Source organism: Phoenix dactylifera, chromosome 14, assembly GCF_009389715.1.
Source record: "Phoenix dactylifera cultivar Barhee BC4 chromosome 14, palm_55x_up_171113_PBpolish2nd_filt_p, whole genome shotgun sequence".
Lineage (NCBI taxonomy): Eukaryota > Viridiplantae > Streptophyta > Magnoliopsida > Arecales > Arecaceae > Phoenix > Phoenix dactylifera.
Window position 1 is genome coordinate 23829229 of NC_052405.1, and position 20003 is coordinate 23849231.

The 20003-nt window shown below is 38.3% G+C and overlaps 1 protein-coding gene across 2 annotated transcripts; it reads right to left on the minus strand.

The window, feature by feature from the left end:
* Positions 1–3319: 3319 nt before the first annotated feature.
* LOC103721283 (probable xyloglucan glycosyltransferase 6) lies at positions 3320–14748 on the minus strand. Of its 2 annotated transcripts, none has more exons than XM_008811425.4 (5): positions 13956–14748; positions 5431–5739; positions 4813–5097; positions 4611–4724; positions 3320–4483 (listed from the first exon to the last, which is right to left on the minus strand). In XM_008811425.4, the coding sequence occupies exons 1-5, from the start codon at positions 14682–14684 to the stop codon at positions 3845–3847; spliced, it is 2076 nt and encodes a 691-aa protein (XP_008809647.1). In that variant the 5' UTR covers positions 14685–14748; the 3' UTR covers positions 3320–3844. The 2 variants fall into 2 exon arrangements, with proteins under 2 accessions (XP_008809647.1, XP_008809646.1); XM_008811424.4 differs by having other exon boundaries at positions 4807–5097; positions 13956–14744.
* Positions 14749–20003: the final 5255 nt, after the last annotated feature.

Consider the following 20003-nt stretch of genomic DNA (forward strand, 5'->3'; position numbering starts at 1 on the left):
CGATGACAGTACCTCCTGACGCGCGTCTCCAGCTGACACCCCCAACAACTCCACAAGTAGCTCCTCAGCATCCCGATCACTCATCCTCTCAGGAGAAACTGCTACTGAGGCACCTGCGACAGGAATCCCTAAAATGGCGGATACATCATCCAACGTGATAGTGATCTCGCCAAATGGTATATGGAAGGTGTTCGTCTCGGGCTGCCATCTCTCTACGAAGCCCGAAATCAGAATCTTATCGGTGAATCGATAAGAGCACTGTACTAACTCTATGAGGCCCGACTGCCTCAATAGTGCTTTGAACCTGGTATTTGGTTGGTTTGAAGACCACCACTTCCATTCACCAACCTTGGCAGTATGGTTCATGCACTTTAGTGGAGCCCGTTCCTGTAATATAAATGTATAATTACTACTACTTTATAAAACATCAATAAACAAAATATAATGCTATAACAAATAAACAATACCTGTTGCCTCCAGATGGAAGCTGCTATATGCGTCCTGAAACTGATCAGGACGGACTCATCCTCTAGACCTCCTGGACATGGTCCAACGGACTCATCGTCTTCGCCCCTAGCGGGCATATCATCATGCTCTGACTCAGGAGAGGGCGATGGCATATGAGCAGGCTCGGGAGAAGCAATCCTAGCACGACGTCTCCTAGCTGACGCCGTAGGTCTAACTCTGGAGGGACCGGGATCCATGTCTGAAAATATAGAAATTCAATGTTAGGCTATATCAAAAAAAATAATTCAATTGCATACATAAATGATAAATGATAAAACAAGCCAAAAAAGAAACAAGTTACTTCTTGGAATCTACATGATTGGGTTTTGTGATAAATAATTCAATGTTACTTCAATTGCATACATAAATGATAATTCAAAAGTATACGACTCGTAAACTCAAGACATAACTCAATAATAGACTTTACCTAAAACTATGCCGCAGTTCTTAGTTTTTGTTTTTAGTTTTTGTTCGTTAACTAATGTTGTGGTTTTATTATTTGATAGAGCATTTGATATGAGATAATCATTCCAAGATCAAGAATGACATCGATGAAGGTAACAAGATCATCATATTTGGATGCACCATGTTAATGCTATATGATAATGATTCTAAATTATCCCTACTTCTCAAATTACTATCTAATCTAGTAATGAAAAACTTGTCCTTGATGTTGGGTATCCAATTCACCCTAAGGACGTGATCTAGGCTAAAATTTGGGAATAAAAATAATCCTTAGTCTAGCAACAGAAAAAAAAAAAAATTTGGATTCGGCCCCATGGGGACCAAGATACATTGGGTCGGCCCCATGGGGCCGAACCAATGTATTTTGGTCGGCCCCATGGGGCCGACCCAATTGCAGCGGGTCGGCCCCATGGGGCCGAACCGAAGGCACTGGTTCAAAGAACCAGTGCCAAACGATTTGGGGAGGCGGGGGGGGGGAGCTACCTCGAGGTGGTCGTGGAGGCGCCGGCGAGGTGCTCGTTGCTCGGGAGATGGCCGGGGAGGTGGTTTCGGGAGAAGCCGGCGAGGTGGTCGGAGATCGGGAGAATGCCGGCGACGAGAGGGAGAAGGGGGAACGGGGGGGTTTTGGGCGTTGGCGAGGTGCTTTGGGCGGAACAGTTCAAAGGGAGATGGAGGGGGTTTGGCCGCCGGCGAGGTGCTTGAGGCGAGGTTTTTTGGGCGGAAGGGAGAAGCCGGCGGGTGTTTTGGAGGGGAAGAGCGGGGTGGAGGGGTTTGGGGGGTGTAGAGAGCAATTTAGGTGAGGGGGTGGGGAGGGTGGGGGGTAATTTAGGAATTTTTAATTTTTTAGGGGTGTCCTTAGCAAATGGGGGGGTGTAGAGAGTATTTAATTTTTTTTTAATTTTTGGGGGGTGTCCTGAGCAATAGGGGGGGTGTATATAGAACCACCCTTTTAGGCCTCATCAGAAAACTTTTTTTTTGACCAAAATACCCATGATAAAATATAACAATTACATAAACTGTCCCTTTAATAATTGTTTAACCAATTTTATTACCTAGCTAGAAAATTTGTTATATTATAAAAAATAATTTATGCTAATAATTATAATATTTTATATCTTTATTATTGTATTATACTATAAATATAATATTTATTACATTATATCATAATACATTGATATGTTATGTTAAATAATTTAATATTGTATTAAATTATTATGCTATAGTATACAATATTATATCACTATATTATAATAATATTATATTACATTACGGTAATATTATACTATATCATATATTAATATATTAATATATTAATATATATTATATTTTATGATGCTTTGTTGTATAATACTATGCAATATCTTTTATGGTAAAATATATTAATATATATTTAAATATAATATATATTTATATCATTTTATCATACCAAAAGTACATTCTCAGTTTGTTTACCAAACACATGTTAAAGTGGCACAGCACTTTAAAAATATAGTTATCAAACAAACAAACAGCTTTTTATAAAATCTCTACTTCCAAAAGCTCTACTGCCAACAGCTCCTCCAAATGGGGCTTTAGGTATTTCTACAATTCCTTAGGAAGAGAAAAAAGTAGAAGAAAAAGAAAAAGCTGAAGGGGGAAAAAACATCCATAGGCTAGTTGACCTGTTAGGCTGTCACTAAAAGTAACAATATTATGAGAGAAAAAAATATTCATATTTTAGGACTGCATTCATGACAAAAAGAATTTTTCAATAAGACTAAAATTGGATTGAATATGGATCATATATTAGTATATCCATATCCATATTTATTTTATCTAACAAATACAGATAGAGATACGAATGTTAGTCAGATGCAAAAAATCATTTCCGTATTTATTTTAAATGGATATGGATACAAATCGGATATCGAAAGTATGGATATAAATATTGATTTAAACCGGATAATCAAACTTTATGACTACAAATTTAAAGATATTACTAAATGAATGATAAATCGAGTTAATAGCATATTAATGTAGTTATTTATTTTCTTTACAAGTTCATGAGTGCTATATAAAATTAAATAAAATTACTAATAAAATTGGTATTCAAATAAAAAATCTTAGAAAAATCTTATTTATTACAATATCCGAACAAATATTATCCGATCTACTTTCACCTCTATTTTTTAGAAAAATCTTTTCACAAACTTTGCCTAATTATACTCTCCATGAATAACGGGGATTCTCACTGTCTTATGCTTCCAGACATTTTGCAAGTGGTAAATAGATAACATGAAACAAACAAAAGCCTCATGGCAATCTCTCCATTCGTGCAAGGTAATACGGTAACAAAAGGGCACACGGCTTAAACAACATCATAGCTAACTTTTACTTGCTCACTGAAACAAAAATAACATTACAGCCTCCTCACTCAAACAGACATGAATTACTTTGATTGTCTTCTATATGATAGCTATCGAAGAATACCAGTTCATCCCCAATGAAACGTTCAAGGGAGAAAAAAATCTTCAAATCTATCTATGAATCATACATAAAAAAGGGAGGGGGAAAACAATGGAAAAACTCATAGATAATGCCTCCTTTGGTACAGTTGGGCACTACAGTCTTCCCCAGCCAAGCAAAGGATCCACTCTGATCCAATAGCCACGTGAGAAGAACTAAATGATACAACACCACGAACCGGAAAACAATTGAATCAATGGCTGAAAGCAACCAATCTGATAGATCAATCCTCTTTTGGGTCAATGTGACCTTCCATCAGAGGGCCTTGGAAGCAGCCACTGGTCGCTTTTGTAAAAGGAGGCAGTTGGGTGAGCGCACGGTAGTTTCATAAAGCCTTTTGGCCATAGCTTGAACCATAATACTGTCGTTAGCTTACCTGCTCTCCAATCAGATCAAGCCCAACAACAAGGAAAGTGACTCCTTGAAACAATAAGAAATAGAAATGAATCCCTTGAGCAGACAATAGGCTTCTGGCAGAAGCGGTTAATAGTATGAATGCAAGGGCAAGTTCCTTCCGGTACAAACGGTTCCTCTTGATCTTCCCATGCTTCTTAGTTGTCTCCAATTTGTTTAATTCTGAAAGGCCTGATTCCGAAGATGCTCTGTGAAGGCCCCTACCTTCTGCTTGGGGATCAGGATCCTTTTTAGCAAAGGAAACTAAATCTGCTTCTGATGACCTCCCCAGCTTCTTAGTGACTATCCATTCATATGAACTCCCAAATTTAAAAAGTCCTGATATCATGGCATTGAATTTGGTGACCGACATTGTGTTCTCAAAAAGTAGGTAGGGAACTATAAACGGGAATGACCTTGGAGCTGGAAGGATGTTCACGAGAGACATAATACCAGGCACATAACATACAACCCAAGCTGGCAATTGAGCTTCAGGCAGGAACATGGTCAGTGGGAGGATAATGCAGAAGAGAGTGAATGAGTAGAACGGCAGGATCAGCTTCCGCAGGAGGAAGAACAGAAAAATCAAATTGGCCTTCTTCAACAAGCTTACCTAAATTTAGAAAACAAAAGGGGAGAAAATGTGAGAACCAAAACATTACTGTATGTTAATATAGGAAAAGCACAACCCAACTTTGATGCACATCCTTTGTGACATAAGATCTCGATGGAATCCCTACCTTCGAATGAAGGATGTCAATAAAGCACAATCGGAATAGTTGCATTGGACCTGAATGCCATCGGTGTTGCTGTTTCTTGTAAGCCTCATAGGATTCTGGAAGTTCACAAAGGCACTGCATAAAAACATGTAATAATTATAATGATTTTCTAAAAGAAACTGTCCCAGAACTTCCAAGCAGCAGTTCATGATCAAACCTTTACATCATTTAGAAAGATAAATTTCCATCCACAAAGATGAGCACGAACAGCAATATCCATGTCCTCCACGGTAGTTCTCTCCAACCAGCCACCAGATTCTTCAAGAGCTTTTATTCTCCATACACCAGCAGTACCATTGAAGCCAAAGAAATTGATGAAGCAACCATTTACCTGTTGTTCAACCTCAAAATGGAATGACAAATTTATGTTCTGCAGCCTTGTGAGCAGATTTTCATCCTTGTTGACGAAAGCCCATCTAGCTTGGACCAATGCCAGATCATCATTCCCCTGTAGAAGAAAATTTAACAGAAACTCAATTGGATTAGGATAATTTGGAATCCATCATATAACATGTTCTTTGAAATATTAACAAATTGTACATATCTTTCTAGCAGCCTCCTTTCTTCATGAGGCATGTTCTCAAACTCAATCTTATCTACCAACTTTACACTTTAATAGATTAATTGCAGTCTTCGGCATCACATGCTTTACATAACTGTGTTTTGATTACTGTATTCTTGGTGTAATTGTCCATTTATTTTAATTTTTAGAACCTATGTCTTAATAGCACCTTCTATCCTTTTGTTTTGTATGTTTACCAGTGCTTTGTTAATAGGCTACCTTAAAATGTGGGATTGTCTTCTTCAAGAAATCAGGTGTGGGCTGAAAATCTGCATCGAATATCGCAACAAACTCGTAGTCCTTCGCATAGTCGCAGCTCATAGCAGAATTCAAGTTCCCTGCCTTGTAGCCTGTGCGAATAAGCCGGTGCCTATACAATATGCGAACACCTTTTTGTTGCCATTTCTGGACTTCTGCCTTTATGAGGAGCTGCACATCCATATCATCAGAGTCATCCAAAACTTGGATGAGCATTCTCTCCTTTGGCCAGTCCAGAATGCATACTGCTGCAATTGACTGCTGGTAAACCTGTGCAGTCAACATAGAGTTGCATTCCGTACAAAAAAAGAAACTGATTTAGAATCAAGAATAATAGGTTTGTACAACTATATCATTAGAAACCTATCTGGAGAAACAAGTTTTGAAAATATTCTCCCCATGAACTACAATTGATAAAGAAATAAGTTCATATTAGACCTTGGTGACATACCTTAGGATACTTAGTGGCAGAAAAACTTTCAATCCTATGGCGTAAAGTTTTCTATTTTTCATCTGAAAAATCAGATATAACACTAAAATATAGGTTTCAACATGTGTTTCAATGATTTGTTATATTCAAAATAGAGTGATAATATCATGTTTCTTTGCAAAAAAATTGAAAAATGCAACATCTAGCGATATTTTTAATATCTAGTCATGTTATTGCTTGTTCAAAAGGTGTTCAAACAATCGCTTATGATCAGTTCAACGATTTCTTGTCATCTCTGAAACAACAAAGTATATATTAACAGATATTTTCAAGTGAGCTTCTAGACTTATTGGCTGTCTTTTAAATAGTTAAACCTCTAACGGTAAAGAAAAGTCAACAAAAAACAGGCCCAGAAGATAAAAGTCCTTTAGAATACAATAAAAATGATCAATGAAGGAAAAAAGTTTTATCTCATATTCACAGTTTTCTAGGTAAACAACAATATCTGCCCTGAAAAGAATCCAAAACCTCTATTGTACTAACAAGAGCTGAGAGAGAGAGAGAGAGGGCAGAGTGAAAGAAAGATTGAGGAGGGGAGGCAAATTATTGATCATCCAATTATCAACTAAGAATTTTACACATAAATTAAAAAGATTCTAGTAAAAGCTAATAATATTAACCGTAGTAAACAATTTCTTTTCTTGTTATTTGAGATTGAAATCATTTTCCATTCACTCTTATCAAGGGTTACATCCTCTAGTTCCAACTCTTCTAAATATTTATTGTCCCCATTCATGTTAAGTCTTCCACTCCCCTTGAATGTCAACACAAAAGCTAACTAGTTCTTATCTTGTCCTCCTTAAAACCTTACCCGCACATGCCCAATAATGCTATCAGGACACTCCATTTTTAAGCTGTCTAAAAGTGCTGACACTTCTGGGCACTTGGACCCGATATGGCGCAACATGATATGGCTAGACACTCTACTTGGAAGCATCCTACTGATGCCAGCAAAAAGTGCCCAACACATGGCAGTTTTTTCATAGGGTCATGCAAGGGACGTAGTTTTAAGTGCTGGACTTAATGAAGTATCCTTAAGTTTTTCTGGGAATTTCAAGTATTGTGTCCTTTTGTTTTAAATGTACATGTAAAACTATCCATAATTTTAAGTTTCTCTTTTCTTGAATAAGTAGTAAAACATATAAATATATATGTATGTACATATGTAAATACATCCATAAACACAAACATAATATACACACACAAACACAAACACATGCATACATGTATATATGTGTGTGTACAATATATATATTTATATTATATATTATGTCCCTATGCCTAGATTTCTGAAGGTTTTCATGTCCAAGACTTGAGGACACTTCAACACTTGGCACCGGTGTCAAGTGTCTAGCTGCCAAAAGTCTAGGTAAAACATTTCCCATACTAACTAAGTTACCCACCATGACAACCTTAACTGGAAAACTCCCATGCTTTTTTTAATGTAATTATTTCCATTCCTATCCTTATTTCTCCATTGCATTTATAGGCTCAGGCTCTCTTTACTACCTAACTTATTGACCAAAGGACATTTTTCGATTTAGTATTATACTATAACAATTTCCCTTAAGTTGCAAGCATGTCTACCATACACAATTCCAATTAGATCATCCAGCTATAACAAAAATGGTGGCATGTGATCATCTCATAATTCTAGCACTGACAAGATCTCTTACTATGTTAGTCTGTAAGAGGGAACCAAATCAACAATAGTGCATTCATTCCAAAACAACAAGCTTTTCACAAATGCCCTGAACGATTTTCTTTCTTATATAGCTTATGCTAAACATGTAAAAAACTAGAAACAGATCCAAATTCCATTTTTGTGAATGTGCGTGCATCCCTTGTTTTATGTGACTAGCCACAACCTAACCAATTGTGGTGAGAAGTGAGCAAGGGTTGGCTATGTTGCCATCCATAAGTGATGGACCAAAAAGGGACCTGGTTATAGTGAAGAATGAGCTTTGCTAGGTCATCTCCCATATACGACCATGGAAATGTAACCCGGTTTTGGAGGCAAATAGGCAAGGGTTATTTAGGTTTGGGTGCCTCCTAAAATAATAAGGCACAATGATGCCCAATTGAAAAGAATAGAGAGCTAGTGAATATGATGCTATGAAAGAGGAACAACGCTTGCTCATTTACAAGAAACCAAATGGAAAGCTGGAAAGCATGTCGGTGATGGCTACAGACTTTTGCATGCAGGGAAGGATAACAACATGAAATATTATTAGTTAAAGAAAAGAAGGGTTAGTTTGTGAATGTAAAAAGGATATGTAATAGACTAATAGTTATTAAGTTAGTTTAAGCTAATGTAGTTAAGTCAATGCACTAGAAGACCATTTCAAGGAGAGAATTAAAAACAATTTTGGGAGGAGATTGGTGCATTACTATAAAATATTCTGAAGGGAGATGGGATGATTATAGGTGGTGACTTAAATGGGTAGGTGTAGAGCCAAAAACCATTTACAAACTTGCATAGGGAGGCAGACTGCCCCCTCACCCTCACCCCCACCACCACCCCCAAAAAAGAGAAAAAACAAAAAAAAGATCACAGCAATAACCCCCCATCCCTTTTCATCTAAGCAAACGACCCCCTTAACATCACACTAATTGGATTATCTTGTAACTGGCCATGGCTTGAACTCCTTGTAGAATAATATTCATGATATTCATACCTTTTGGAGAAGCCTAAAAGCTCCTTTTATTCTAGAACTGCTCTAATGCCAGACTTTCTAACAATTTAAAACTTTAAAGGAAAAGTCACATGTGCATACCTAACCTGAGAGGGAATTAAAGGTCCTTGGCATAGTCTCTAATGTTAAGATAATATTGGGATTGATAACTTAGGACTCATAATGGAGAGACATGGTCTCCTTGTCTTCGAAGGATTCAAACCTCAAAAAATCAATATTGCATCAATGGCTGGCCGATATGATACATTTCTCGATAGGACACCTCTATATGTCTTGACATAAGCATTGCAAAATCATTGTTATCATGTTTTATTCCTTCTACAAAAATAAAATAAAATAAAATAATCATGAAGGAAAAAGAGACTTTTTCTTTATGAATAGGATATTAGAACATCTTAGCATATTAGTAGTAGTTCAATCCAAAATAGCTACAGTAGCCATTATTCTATTTTATATTCTCAGGTCCAGGGGCCAATCATTTCCATCATTGTTATCTTCTGCTAACTCCTTTTACTATAAAAAGAAATCCTGAGTTAAAAAAGAAAAAAAAAATCATGAAGAGTAGAGAGGGGATCCCTCTTCCTTATGAATATGATATAGATACCTTACCATGTTATCAGTGATGCAATCTATAATAGATCTGATAACGATTCTTCTATGTTAGATTCTCAGCATACAAGGCTTTTCAATATTTTATAGAAATATTTAAGAAAAATGAAATTAACAACCATATCTCCACCAAATTATTCACATGTACCAACAAGTGAACAAATTTTCAACTTTCTAAGAAGGTCAAGCTTTTACGGTTGTAGCCTCAGCAATAGATAAACCAAGTTCAGACTTTCAAATTTAAAAAGAGTTTAAATCACTTGAATGTTGATATTCACACAATAATTTCAGTTGAAAAAAATTTAAGCGAATCAACATCCTCGAAACATTTTATGTAGATGAGTAAAGTATAAGAGAATAATGACTTGCCACTACATTAAGTCTTGTTTTGAGACTAAATAATTTTTTAATGCTCAACGTTTTTATAGACTGTTTAAATGCATGATACCATTTGAACATTGGTGATTCGAGAGTATTTACTGACTAAAGAACTATATATGTTACATGGATCTAAAGATGCTTGGAACCCAAATGTCAAATATGCATGCCTAGGAAAACTTAGGTGATAAAAATTTAGTGGGTCAAGAAGCAATCAATAAAATGAAAGGAGGGTCATGCAAGAAAATATATATTTAAAAATATGAAAAAAAAATTCTAAAAGGAGAATATGCAAAAGGTGAAACAGGCTTTAATGGTTTTTTAAAGACTCAAAAGCCATTAGTTTTATAATATCAAGTCCTCCAGGTCCATCCATAAAAAAAGTGAAATAGGCTTCAATGGCTTTTTAAAGACTCAAAAGCCATTGACTCATAGTACCAAGTCCTCCAGGTCCATCCATAGGATTAGATGCCTCTTTAATCACCCAAAAATCAATTCTAATCCCTGTTGACCCCCATAATTTTATATCCCCACTTTAAATAATATTACCTATTGACAACATGTACAAGGCTCATATAACTATATAAAACTTGCATTATTTTCCTTAATGAACCATTATTTCCACAGAATAACAAAGTTTTGGTTTTTGTATTCACTTGTGGACTAATTTCAATGAGTCAACATGGGAAATCTTAGTGGTAAACAATTGTATACATGTAACTTATATGTGTGTGTGCATACACACATATATTAGGAAAAAAAGATTAATCATTCTAACTCTTTCTATAGAAAACTCTTATTACCACCCACATGCTTATCCAAACAAAAAATAAAAGATTTTTTCTTCCAACAAAATTGTCATTATGTATCGTCATTAGGCCTCATAAAAATAATCCTTACTTAATGTACCATGATACTTTCATCCAAGCTGAACTTTCATAACCTAGGCTTGTATTCTCATAGTCTAGTTTAGAGTGTGTTTTCTAAATGGAAAAGGATTACTACATAACTCAAATTCTAGCTAGTTGGTCGAACCTTTATGATCTCCATGATTTTGCTCACAATGTTTCTCAAAAATTTCATAATTTTCTAGCTATTAACATCAACCCATAGATTCCCTAAATAGAAATAACATGTAATTTTAGTGTGTGTATGTGTGCATGTAATTTGTCACCAATCATTTTGTAAGATAGTGGAGCCCTAAGGGTCGTTAATGTTCTCAAATTAGGTAAGCATAACCATCCTTTTATGGAAAATTATATTTGTGAATAAGAAATTTTGATGAAGAGTAAGGCAAAGGGTACAATGTTGTATTTAAAGACTCTCAATGAACATTGCCAATGACCAACTTTACATGCTACAAATGTGCAAAAACCTCAGTGAAGACATACAATGACATAAGTACCATAATTAAGCAAGGCATTTGAGTCTTAAGACAATAGTGTGCAAAATTGAGTACAAAAGAATGCCTACCCTTCCATTGGTAGTAATCAAATTGTAACATATATGCTGCCTAATGTTTGTAAGTTATAAGAGTATTTTGCTTCTCTTGTTGTATAAGAGGGACACTTTTGCAAAACCATAAGGGATTGGCCCCTATATATACATATAAGCATATAAATATATACATAAATGTATCTATGAAATTTATGTATATATATGTGTGGGTGTACGTACATACATATTGGCAGCACCACTAGAGATGATATCAACATTTTATGAAGTTAAGATTTGGTTTATATCTTTTTTATAACATATATCGCTCATGGTGGGGATCAAAAAAGGTTGGAAATAGGCCCAAACTAGCCCAACGCCCATCAAGTTGGGCTGGTTTCCAGTCAAGCCATGGGCTAGGCTCAAGGTAGTTCAAGTCGGGCTTGGGCTTGAACATAGAACCCGAAGTAATTTTGGAATGAGCTGTGGCCGATGCTTGGCCGAGCCCAGCTTGTAACGAAACTCAAAGCCCAAGTCTAGACCAAGTCAAAACCAAGCCCAAGAAACCCCACTCAATCTCTCTCTCACCCAATCTCTCATTCCCCTCTCCGCTCTCTCCCCTCACAGGTCTCTCTCCTCGCTCCTCTCTTTCCCACCTAATCTCTCCCCCCACTCTGCTCCTCCCCTCTCTCCTCCATCTCCCACTCAATATCTCTCTCCCCCTCTCTCCTCTCTAATCTCTCTCCCCTCTCCATCTCTACTCAGTCCTCTCTCTCCCATTCAATCTCTCTCCCCTCTTTGCTATCGCTCTCTTCTGTACCCTCTTTCCCTCAATGTCCCTCCCCTCTCTCCTCTCCCCTACTCGATCTCTCTCTCTCTTCTCTATTCTCTCTCCTCTCTCCCTCCTAATCTCTCTCTCCCCTCTCATTTTTCTCCCACTAGATCTCTCTCCCTCCAATCTCTCTCCCCTCTACACTCTCTCTCCTCTCTCCCTCCCTCTCTCCCCTCTCTCAATCCTCTCTCTCCCACCCGATCTCTCTCCCCTCTCCACTCTCTCCCCCCTCTTCACGCTAGCCCAATCGAGATTCGATACAAGCCCAAAGCCCGAAATTTTTTTCGGGCTAGGTCTGGCCTGCATAGAGACCAGACATGGGCCAACTAAATTCTAGTGCTAGGAATCAATAGGAATTTAAGGTATACTCATAATAATAGAAGAGTCATCTGAACCTATAGATGGACTTGAAGCACCGCATACTATGTGTTGGAGGTCATATAAAAAAGGATTTATTTGCAAAACAATAAGCAATTGACTGTTATGTATATCCTAGCCATCCACTTCTGAGGTCATAATGTCTTACCAAGTAAAAAGTTGTTTGCTTTTTTCCCCTAGAACATGAGGCTCAAGAAAGTGTGAGAAGTATGATGTAAGATTAGTAATATCTTTTTTATCCAATCCATCTTCTTCTTTTGTTTATCTTCCTTTCCCTTTCTTCTTCGTTTCTTTTTTCCCTTTAATTTATCTAGTTCACTTGCCTAAAGCAACCTAAATAGCTCAAACATTGATTAAAGCAGCTAGCACCTTTGATGGGCTAATCTCTAGCTGTTTGCTCCAATTGAGAACTGACCAATGCTCAGAATTGTTACGAGAAAGTAGATATAGGTCGAAAACAAGGGAGTGATCAGAAAGTAGATGGAAGCAATATCAGCTCTAACAAACATCAATTCATCACCAAGAAATCTTCTAAAACACCTTCGTGAACCTTGAATGTTGTCCAAAAATTTTGATGCGTAAATTTACTGATCTGAGGTATTATCAGCTCATAGATATAGGTCAAAATTGCATATTTTCTAGATATAATGCATATTAGTTTTTCCCATTACTTCATGTACTTGCTGCATGATGAATTAATTCCAGCGTGATTTTAGTTGTGTCGTTTACCTTTCATCAGCATAAGTTAGTCAACAAAAGGTTTTAGATCAGCATTAGTGTTTGTGCTTTGCATACCAGTGTTCTCCAGGGTTGCATTGCATCACCTCACTTTTATATCCTCATCCTTGAGCCAAAAGGTATTGTTAGACTGTCTCATGTTGAGGCCTGAGGCATGGTGAGCTCCAAAATCACTTTCTCAAAAAATAGTTGAAAGGTCATATCTTTCTAAATTAACAATGTATGATGCACCCATTGATAAAAGTAGAACTTTTTGGCTAGGAAATCATGACAAGATCACTATGTGGCCTGAAAACTTTAGCACACTTAGACCAAAAAAGAGTATGTTGAAGTTGAAGCGGACCAAAGAACATTAGAGCAAAAGCAAATCTTGAGGCACAACATTATTGTCAGAACCTCTCAACCTAACATAAACTATAAAGGTTTAATCTGCCCACCAAACTTAGTAATGAAAGTTTCTAGTTTACATGGATGTCACCATGGCCATTAAATTGTAGAGAAGTGAAATCACAATTTTAATTCATCGTTCTAGTTGTTATCCAGCAGCCATTGTAAGCTCAAAAAATTATCACACCAAAAAAAATCAAAGAAAAAGAAATGATGTTAATTGCACTTTGCCTAAGGCACCTTTGCGCATCTTAAAGACATGTTTTTTCTAGATTTTTTCTTCATTAGGAAAAGCTACATTTAACTTGCGGAAATCCACTCATGAAAAATTAGCTCCTCGAAAGTCAATCATCTACTTTTTGGTAGGGGTTATTGGATTATATAAGGCAAGCAAGTGCCCTTCCAATTAATAATAATAATAATAAATACAAAGATCCAATCTTTATTACCGAAGTTAGCCAGCAATAGCTTGATATTCGTATAGATAAATCCAGATTTGCTCTTGAAATTGAGGAAAAAAAAATTCTTGAATTGATATCCTTACCTCCCGCTCATTGCACATGGGGATCTGGACCAGAACCATGGGGTAGTTCTCGACCGCCCGCCCACCCTCCACATCCCCATCATTGTACTCCACCGCTGCCCCGGGCTTCAAACCCCGGAGCCGTATATAGATGCAGCCAAGCATAAGGACGACCCGATCCACGGACTGGATCAAGAAGAGGACGATGCACACATTGGCCATGGCCTGGACCGGGGGGGCGAGGTACTGGGCCCGGATGTGGAGCCAATTGGCGTAGAGGCGCTCGAGGGCCTCAGCGGAGGAGGCGTAGGAAGGGGGGCTAAAGTGCCAGCCTTTGAAGTAGGCGAGGAGCTCGACGAGTAGGAGCAGGACGGCGAGGACGAGGAAGGCACGGATCGCGCGGTAGAGGCGAGAGTCAGGGGAGGATGAGACAGGGGCGGAAGAGATCCGGCGGGCGGCGGTGAGGAGGAGGGCGAGGAGGCGGACGGGGAGGGAGGCGAGGAGCGCGGCGGAGTGGTGGAGGCGGAGGAGGAGGAGCCAGGAGAGCTGGCGGGGGCTGCGGCCGCGGGACTTGCCGGCGGCAACGGGGGTGGTGGGGGTGCGTACCTCGACGGCGGCCCAGGCGGCGTCGGCGGAGGAGGAGGAGGTGATGGAGGGGTCGTCGGGCGGCGAGGCGAGGAGGCCGTAGACCTTCTCGCGCTCCTTATTCCACCATTCCTGAAACTCGTAGTTGGGCGGAGGCGGAGACATCCAGATCTCTCTCTCTCTCTCTCTCTCTCTCTCTCTCTCTCTAGTATTAGATGGGAGAGAAGAATGGGTGGATTTTCTCTCTGTAAGAGAGGGGGTGGGGGCAAAATCGGAATGGGGGAAAAGGGGGAGGGGACGGCCAAATTTAGCGGGAGGAGGTGGGGAAGGAGGCTGGGCATGAAAGGGATCTAAAATACTACGGAGCTCAGATACGTGGCACCAAAATTGTGGTTTATACCATGAGCCACCATGGGATTGGTAGGCGCATAGAAATATTTCTTATTTCAATTCCCTTGTATTAAACCTTCAACAAAATGCTAATGTAATGATTATAGCGATCATTATTTATTTTATCTTCTTTGATTTGAAATTAGTTAATCTTTTGATAATTATTATACTTATAGCTACAACGATATCATAACGAAAAAAAGATAGGATAATGGTGTTAGGTCCACTACATTGTCACCGTATAGCAACCATTATGACATGAAAACAATCACATGATATCTATAACATGGTGAGCTCCAGTACTAACTATATTGTTATACAGTCATTGTTTAAATTTATATATTTTGCTGGGTTGCTGCTGTAGACCATCGAGTCTGGTATAGAAGACGGAACCAGTAAGACTGCAAATAGATCTGGTTGACTCGTGATCCGATCCGACCCAACCCGTTTAGATCCAAACTGACCCATGTTAAAGGACCCATGGGGCAAGGTCGGTTTCTAAGATTAGATCTATTTCATTTTTCGGATCGAGCCTGGGTTAACTAAATTCGGAACCGACCTGACCCGACTTAATCTATTTGATTTTTTGGGAGAATTTTAGATTTCTAATCTTATAATCCAACCCAACCCAACCAAAATTTGGAAAACGTGTTAGGTCGTGACTCGTCCATGCGCCACGAGGCCCGTGACCCATCTACACACTGCGAGACCCATGACTCGTCCGTGAATTGTGACCCGCTCACTTCAACCTTAGTCTCCTCCAATTCTCAAATCGCAAATACCTAGGATTGAAATCTCCTATTTGTTTCCATCGGCCATCTCTCTCTCTCTCTTTCCTGTTGGGGCTCTCGCTCCCAGCGGCGGTTGGCCATCGCGACTGTGACTACTCCTCCCCATCTCTAGACGTGACTATTCTTCAATCCTCCCAGACCATCGGCCATTGACTGTTCGTGAGCGTGGCCATCCATGAGCATCTCCCATTGCGATCGATCTCCACCTTAGTTCGTGCAGCGAATCAGTCTCTTCGGCGTCGTTCGGTGACTTCAGCGTCCGATGGCTTTGTCGTGTTCGTCCGACTCTCGAGGTATCCCCCTCCTTCGAAACTCTAGAACTGCATCTTGCCCTACATCTCCTTCATCCTCCCTTCTTTCTCCTCTAGATAATGCAATACCATTCCCATGATCACTTTATGACTATTAGTATAGTTTTCCCAAAACTATTCCATCTATTTTTTAGTTGTGACTTTTTGAAATGATCGGATCGATTAGTTCAAGATCCAAAGTAGGATTCCCCGAACTTCTCTTGTTGTAATATTTAGCACAGAACTTGTTCAAGTTGCTCTCCGAGACGGCATTTATTTTACAGTAAGAAGAAGCAAAATTTGTATGACCTTTTTTTTTCCTTTGATGATAAGGGAGGTTTAAAAAAACACCTGGCTTTTATTAATGATCCAAAATTATTTTGAAGATAATTATGTACAAAATAAGCAGCGAAAATACATAAAAAATAAGGCTCCTTAACGTAGAGATCAGACAAAGTACTCCAAAAATAAACCACACCTAAAACCACATGGGATTAAAAGAATTCTCCTAGGTAACAATACTGCTCTCTAAGGCTTATCTCATAGTGGCAGAATATTTAGATTATTATGAATAAAATCTTACACACAGGCCACAGCAGAAACTTAAAAAGTAGCAGATATCAGAGTATGATGATAGGGTGGGGTCAACAATCCCAAAAAGTATGTGGATTTTGTGTTCTACTTTATATGTTTTATGGTACTCATCACCTACCAGATCATCACACAGTTTACTCACTTTACCAGTCCAAAAGTCGGCCGCTTAGTTTACCAAAAATTGGTGATTGGTTTAGTTAGAAATCCTGGAATGCCACTTAAAAATCTGACTCAGACTTGAATCTTTGGGTTGGGACTGAGTTATACATGGATTCGACTCAATCCGATTGACCTATTGGGTTAAAAATTATAGCCGTGAACCCAACCCGATCTGATCTGAATTTCTATTAGGTTGGGTACAGGTCCAAAATTAAGATCCGAACAACGAACCAAATTAGGTCGGGTCATCCATGATCCGGTCCAACCTAATCCATTTGCACCCTTAAGAACCAGTTTGCCGATTTTACCGTTGGATACAGTTACTCTATTTACCACAGCATTATTTAGATTGCAAAGTTTTCAACGGACAATGGATTGCCGATTTTACTGCAAATACATAAATAAATAAAACACCGATCCTTTCAAAACAAAATGTGGCAAAGGAGCGGGTCCCGCCCCGAAGCATTTGTTTTCCGAGCACATGGATGCTGGCCCAAGGGCCCCACGCGTATGGTGACGTCACTCTGGAATTCGTGCACATGCAAATGTGGGCCCTGCCTGTGAAACCAATGAAACGTCAACCTCTCAGCTTCCAGATAAACAAAGGGCAGGACGGCTAAAGCATGTGGATCCGCCCATGGTTAGAGAGAAATTATAACCCTATACCACGTTGACCGGAGCAATCCAAGCCGGCTTATCAGAATTACTGTCTTATTCTTGGATCCATCCACGTTTTTATATAATTGTTTTTTTAGATTGTTCCAGCTATAACGAGTACATTAGAGGAGTTTCTGATCCTCTATGATGCAGTTTTTTTGATACAGATAAGAGGGATCCACATCAATCCACCAACCATAGGTGATTAAACTGAGCAAGAGATACAAGTCCCACCATCTGTATCTCAAATATCAATACATTGGATCTGAACTGTCAAGTTTAAATGCAAACTATAGAAGATCTCGACTCTGTGTGAATTATATCTTTTAGTTCATTGCTAAAGAGGATAGACCATGCCCCAATTCCAGTGTATACGTACTTAAAATCACACCTATATAACAACTATTGGACTGGTTAATACAGAATAGGATGATGGGCTTAATGCACTGATATGCAAGCTTATTTTTTTTGGGTTTTGGTGGTCTTTGTTTGTCAAGGTTTGAGTTTATTCAGTTTATTGCACGTATATAATTAGAATCTAGGGGCATTTAAAATTTCTCAAAAAATATAAGAATATTAATGACATCAAAGTGCATAATATTTTTTTCTAAATATTATGCAATGAAAATTATTTTTGGTAATTCAACTATAAGAATAAATTTGATTGTCAATGGCCAAGTAACATGTTAATCCTCATTTTGCCATTGTTACGAAAATAATAGATGGTAAGAAAAAACTTATCAGTTGAGGCGTGATATCATTGTCCTTAAGAATATATCGCGCTCCTCGGAGAATGAATCTCGGTGTAGCAGGTAATGGCGGCCTATCCTTCAGGATACAACAACCGGATCATTCCAAGCGTACACTTGCGGATGCAGCAATACTAGCGAACAGCTCAGAATCGCTCAGGAATATAGAAAACAGAAAGATTATGAAGAAAAGGAAGATAAGATTTGCTTATCTTAATCCTCGGATCTGATAGGATTTAAATAGAAAAGAAAAAGGTGTTTATTTAAAAGACACGATGTTTTACCAAGTTAAAAGGTGGAATACTATATAAAGATTTTTTGAGTTTCATCTCTTTCCAATGTAGGACTAAATAAAGTACAATAGACAAAAGACAAAAGACAAAAGAAGAGTAGACTTGTAATTTTGAAATATTCCAATAGCCATAGCTTTTATATTGCATATCGCGTTAAAGATGCATATTGGACAGCATTCACATTTACTGGGTAATCAGCAAGGCTTGGCATATCCTCGCATGGTTGTTTTTCAACACACTATAATAAATCCCATGGTGGATGCAACTTAGAAATCCATGACGTAGAGATGCAAGTGCATCGAATAATATTAGCTAATATGAAAAAGCAAAATCATATTCTTCAAGGGATCATCCCCCCCTTAAATACATTATTCAATTTATAGTAGTTAGCTCGAATACTCTTTTTTGGAAACTTGTATTATTTTTATATTAGGAACACCTAGTTATTGTGATTTGAAAATAGGCTTGACCATGGTGCTTCTTAAAATCTGTATGGTACACAAATTTAGTGCTAGGCTACCACCCATTTTTAGGCAACTTCTAAAATCATACATGAATTACTCAACCACTTGATAACACCTATCTTAGCCTCTATGTAACAATCCAAAACCTCACCCAAAAAATGTCATGACATAGAAGAAAAACATATGCCCTCGTTAAGAGCTGAAATCAAGACCTCCCGCTTACTAAATGGAGGCTCTAACCGAGCAAGCAAGGAAGAAAACCATAACCCTTCTCCAGTTTAGTAAGTAGAAGGTCTTGAGTTCGACTCTCAATGAGGCCATATGTTTCTTTTTTATGTGGTGACCTGTATGGGCGAGATCCGCTAAAGCACACGGGGCCTTAACCAAGGCATCTCCTCTGAAAGGGATGGGAACATTCTATGGGCTTTCTTGTTATGCACACGGTTAAAGCTCCCCACGTTTCGGCGGATCTTACCTAATTTTTAATATGTGATGACTTATACATGCATGTATTTAGTCCCACATCAATTATTCGTTCGGTAGATCTTTAATACTTATATAGGATCAAAGAACCCAAATAATATTTTTTGGCTAGCCATTTTGGATGAGGTCCTGAATTATTACAAAGAATATCAAATCGGACTAGGCCCATAACCTATATAGACTAGGGGATACTATAGCATGGATATATTTAAGCTGATCACGAGCTGATTGTGGTATTTGGCGATTGAATTTGAATGAATTTGAATCCTTAGCTTAGCGAGGATGCCATGGCTTAAATAGAGGAAGTATATGATGACTTTTGTGGGCGTGTGTTTAATTCCACATCGATTATTCACTGGATAGATCTTGAATACTTATATAGGATCAAGGAACCCAAATAATATCTTTTGGCTAACCATTTTAGATGAGGTCTTGAATTGTTACAAATAGTATTTGGGCGGACTAGGCCCATAATCTATATAGACTAGGGGACACTACAGCACAAGTATATTTGAGTTGATCACGAGCTAACCATAGTATTTGCGATTGGATTTGAATTGATTTGGATACTTAGCTTGGCGAGGACACCATGGCTTAAATGGGACGAGTAAGTG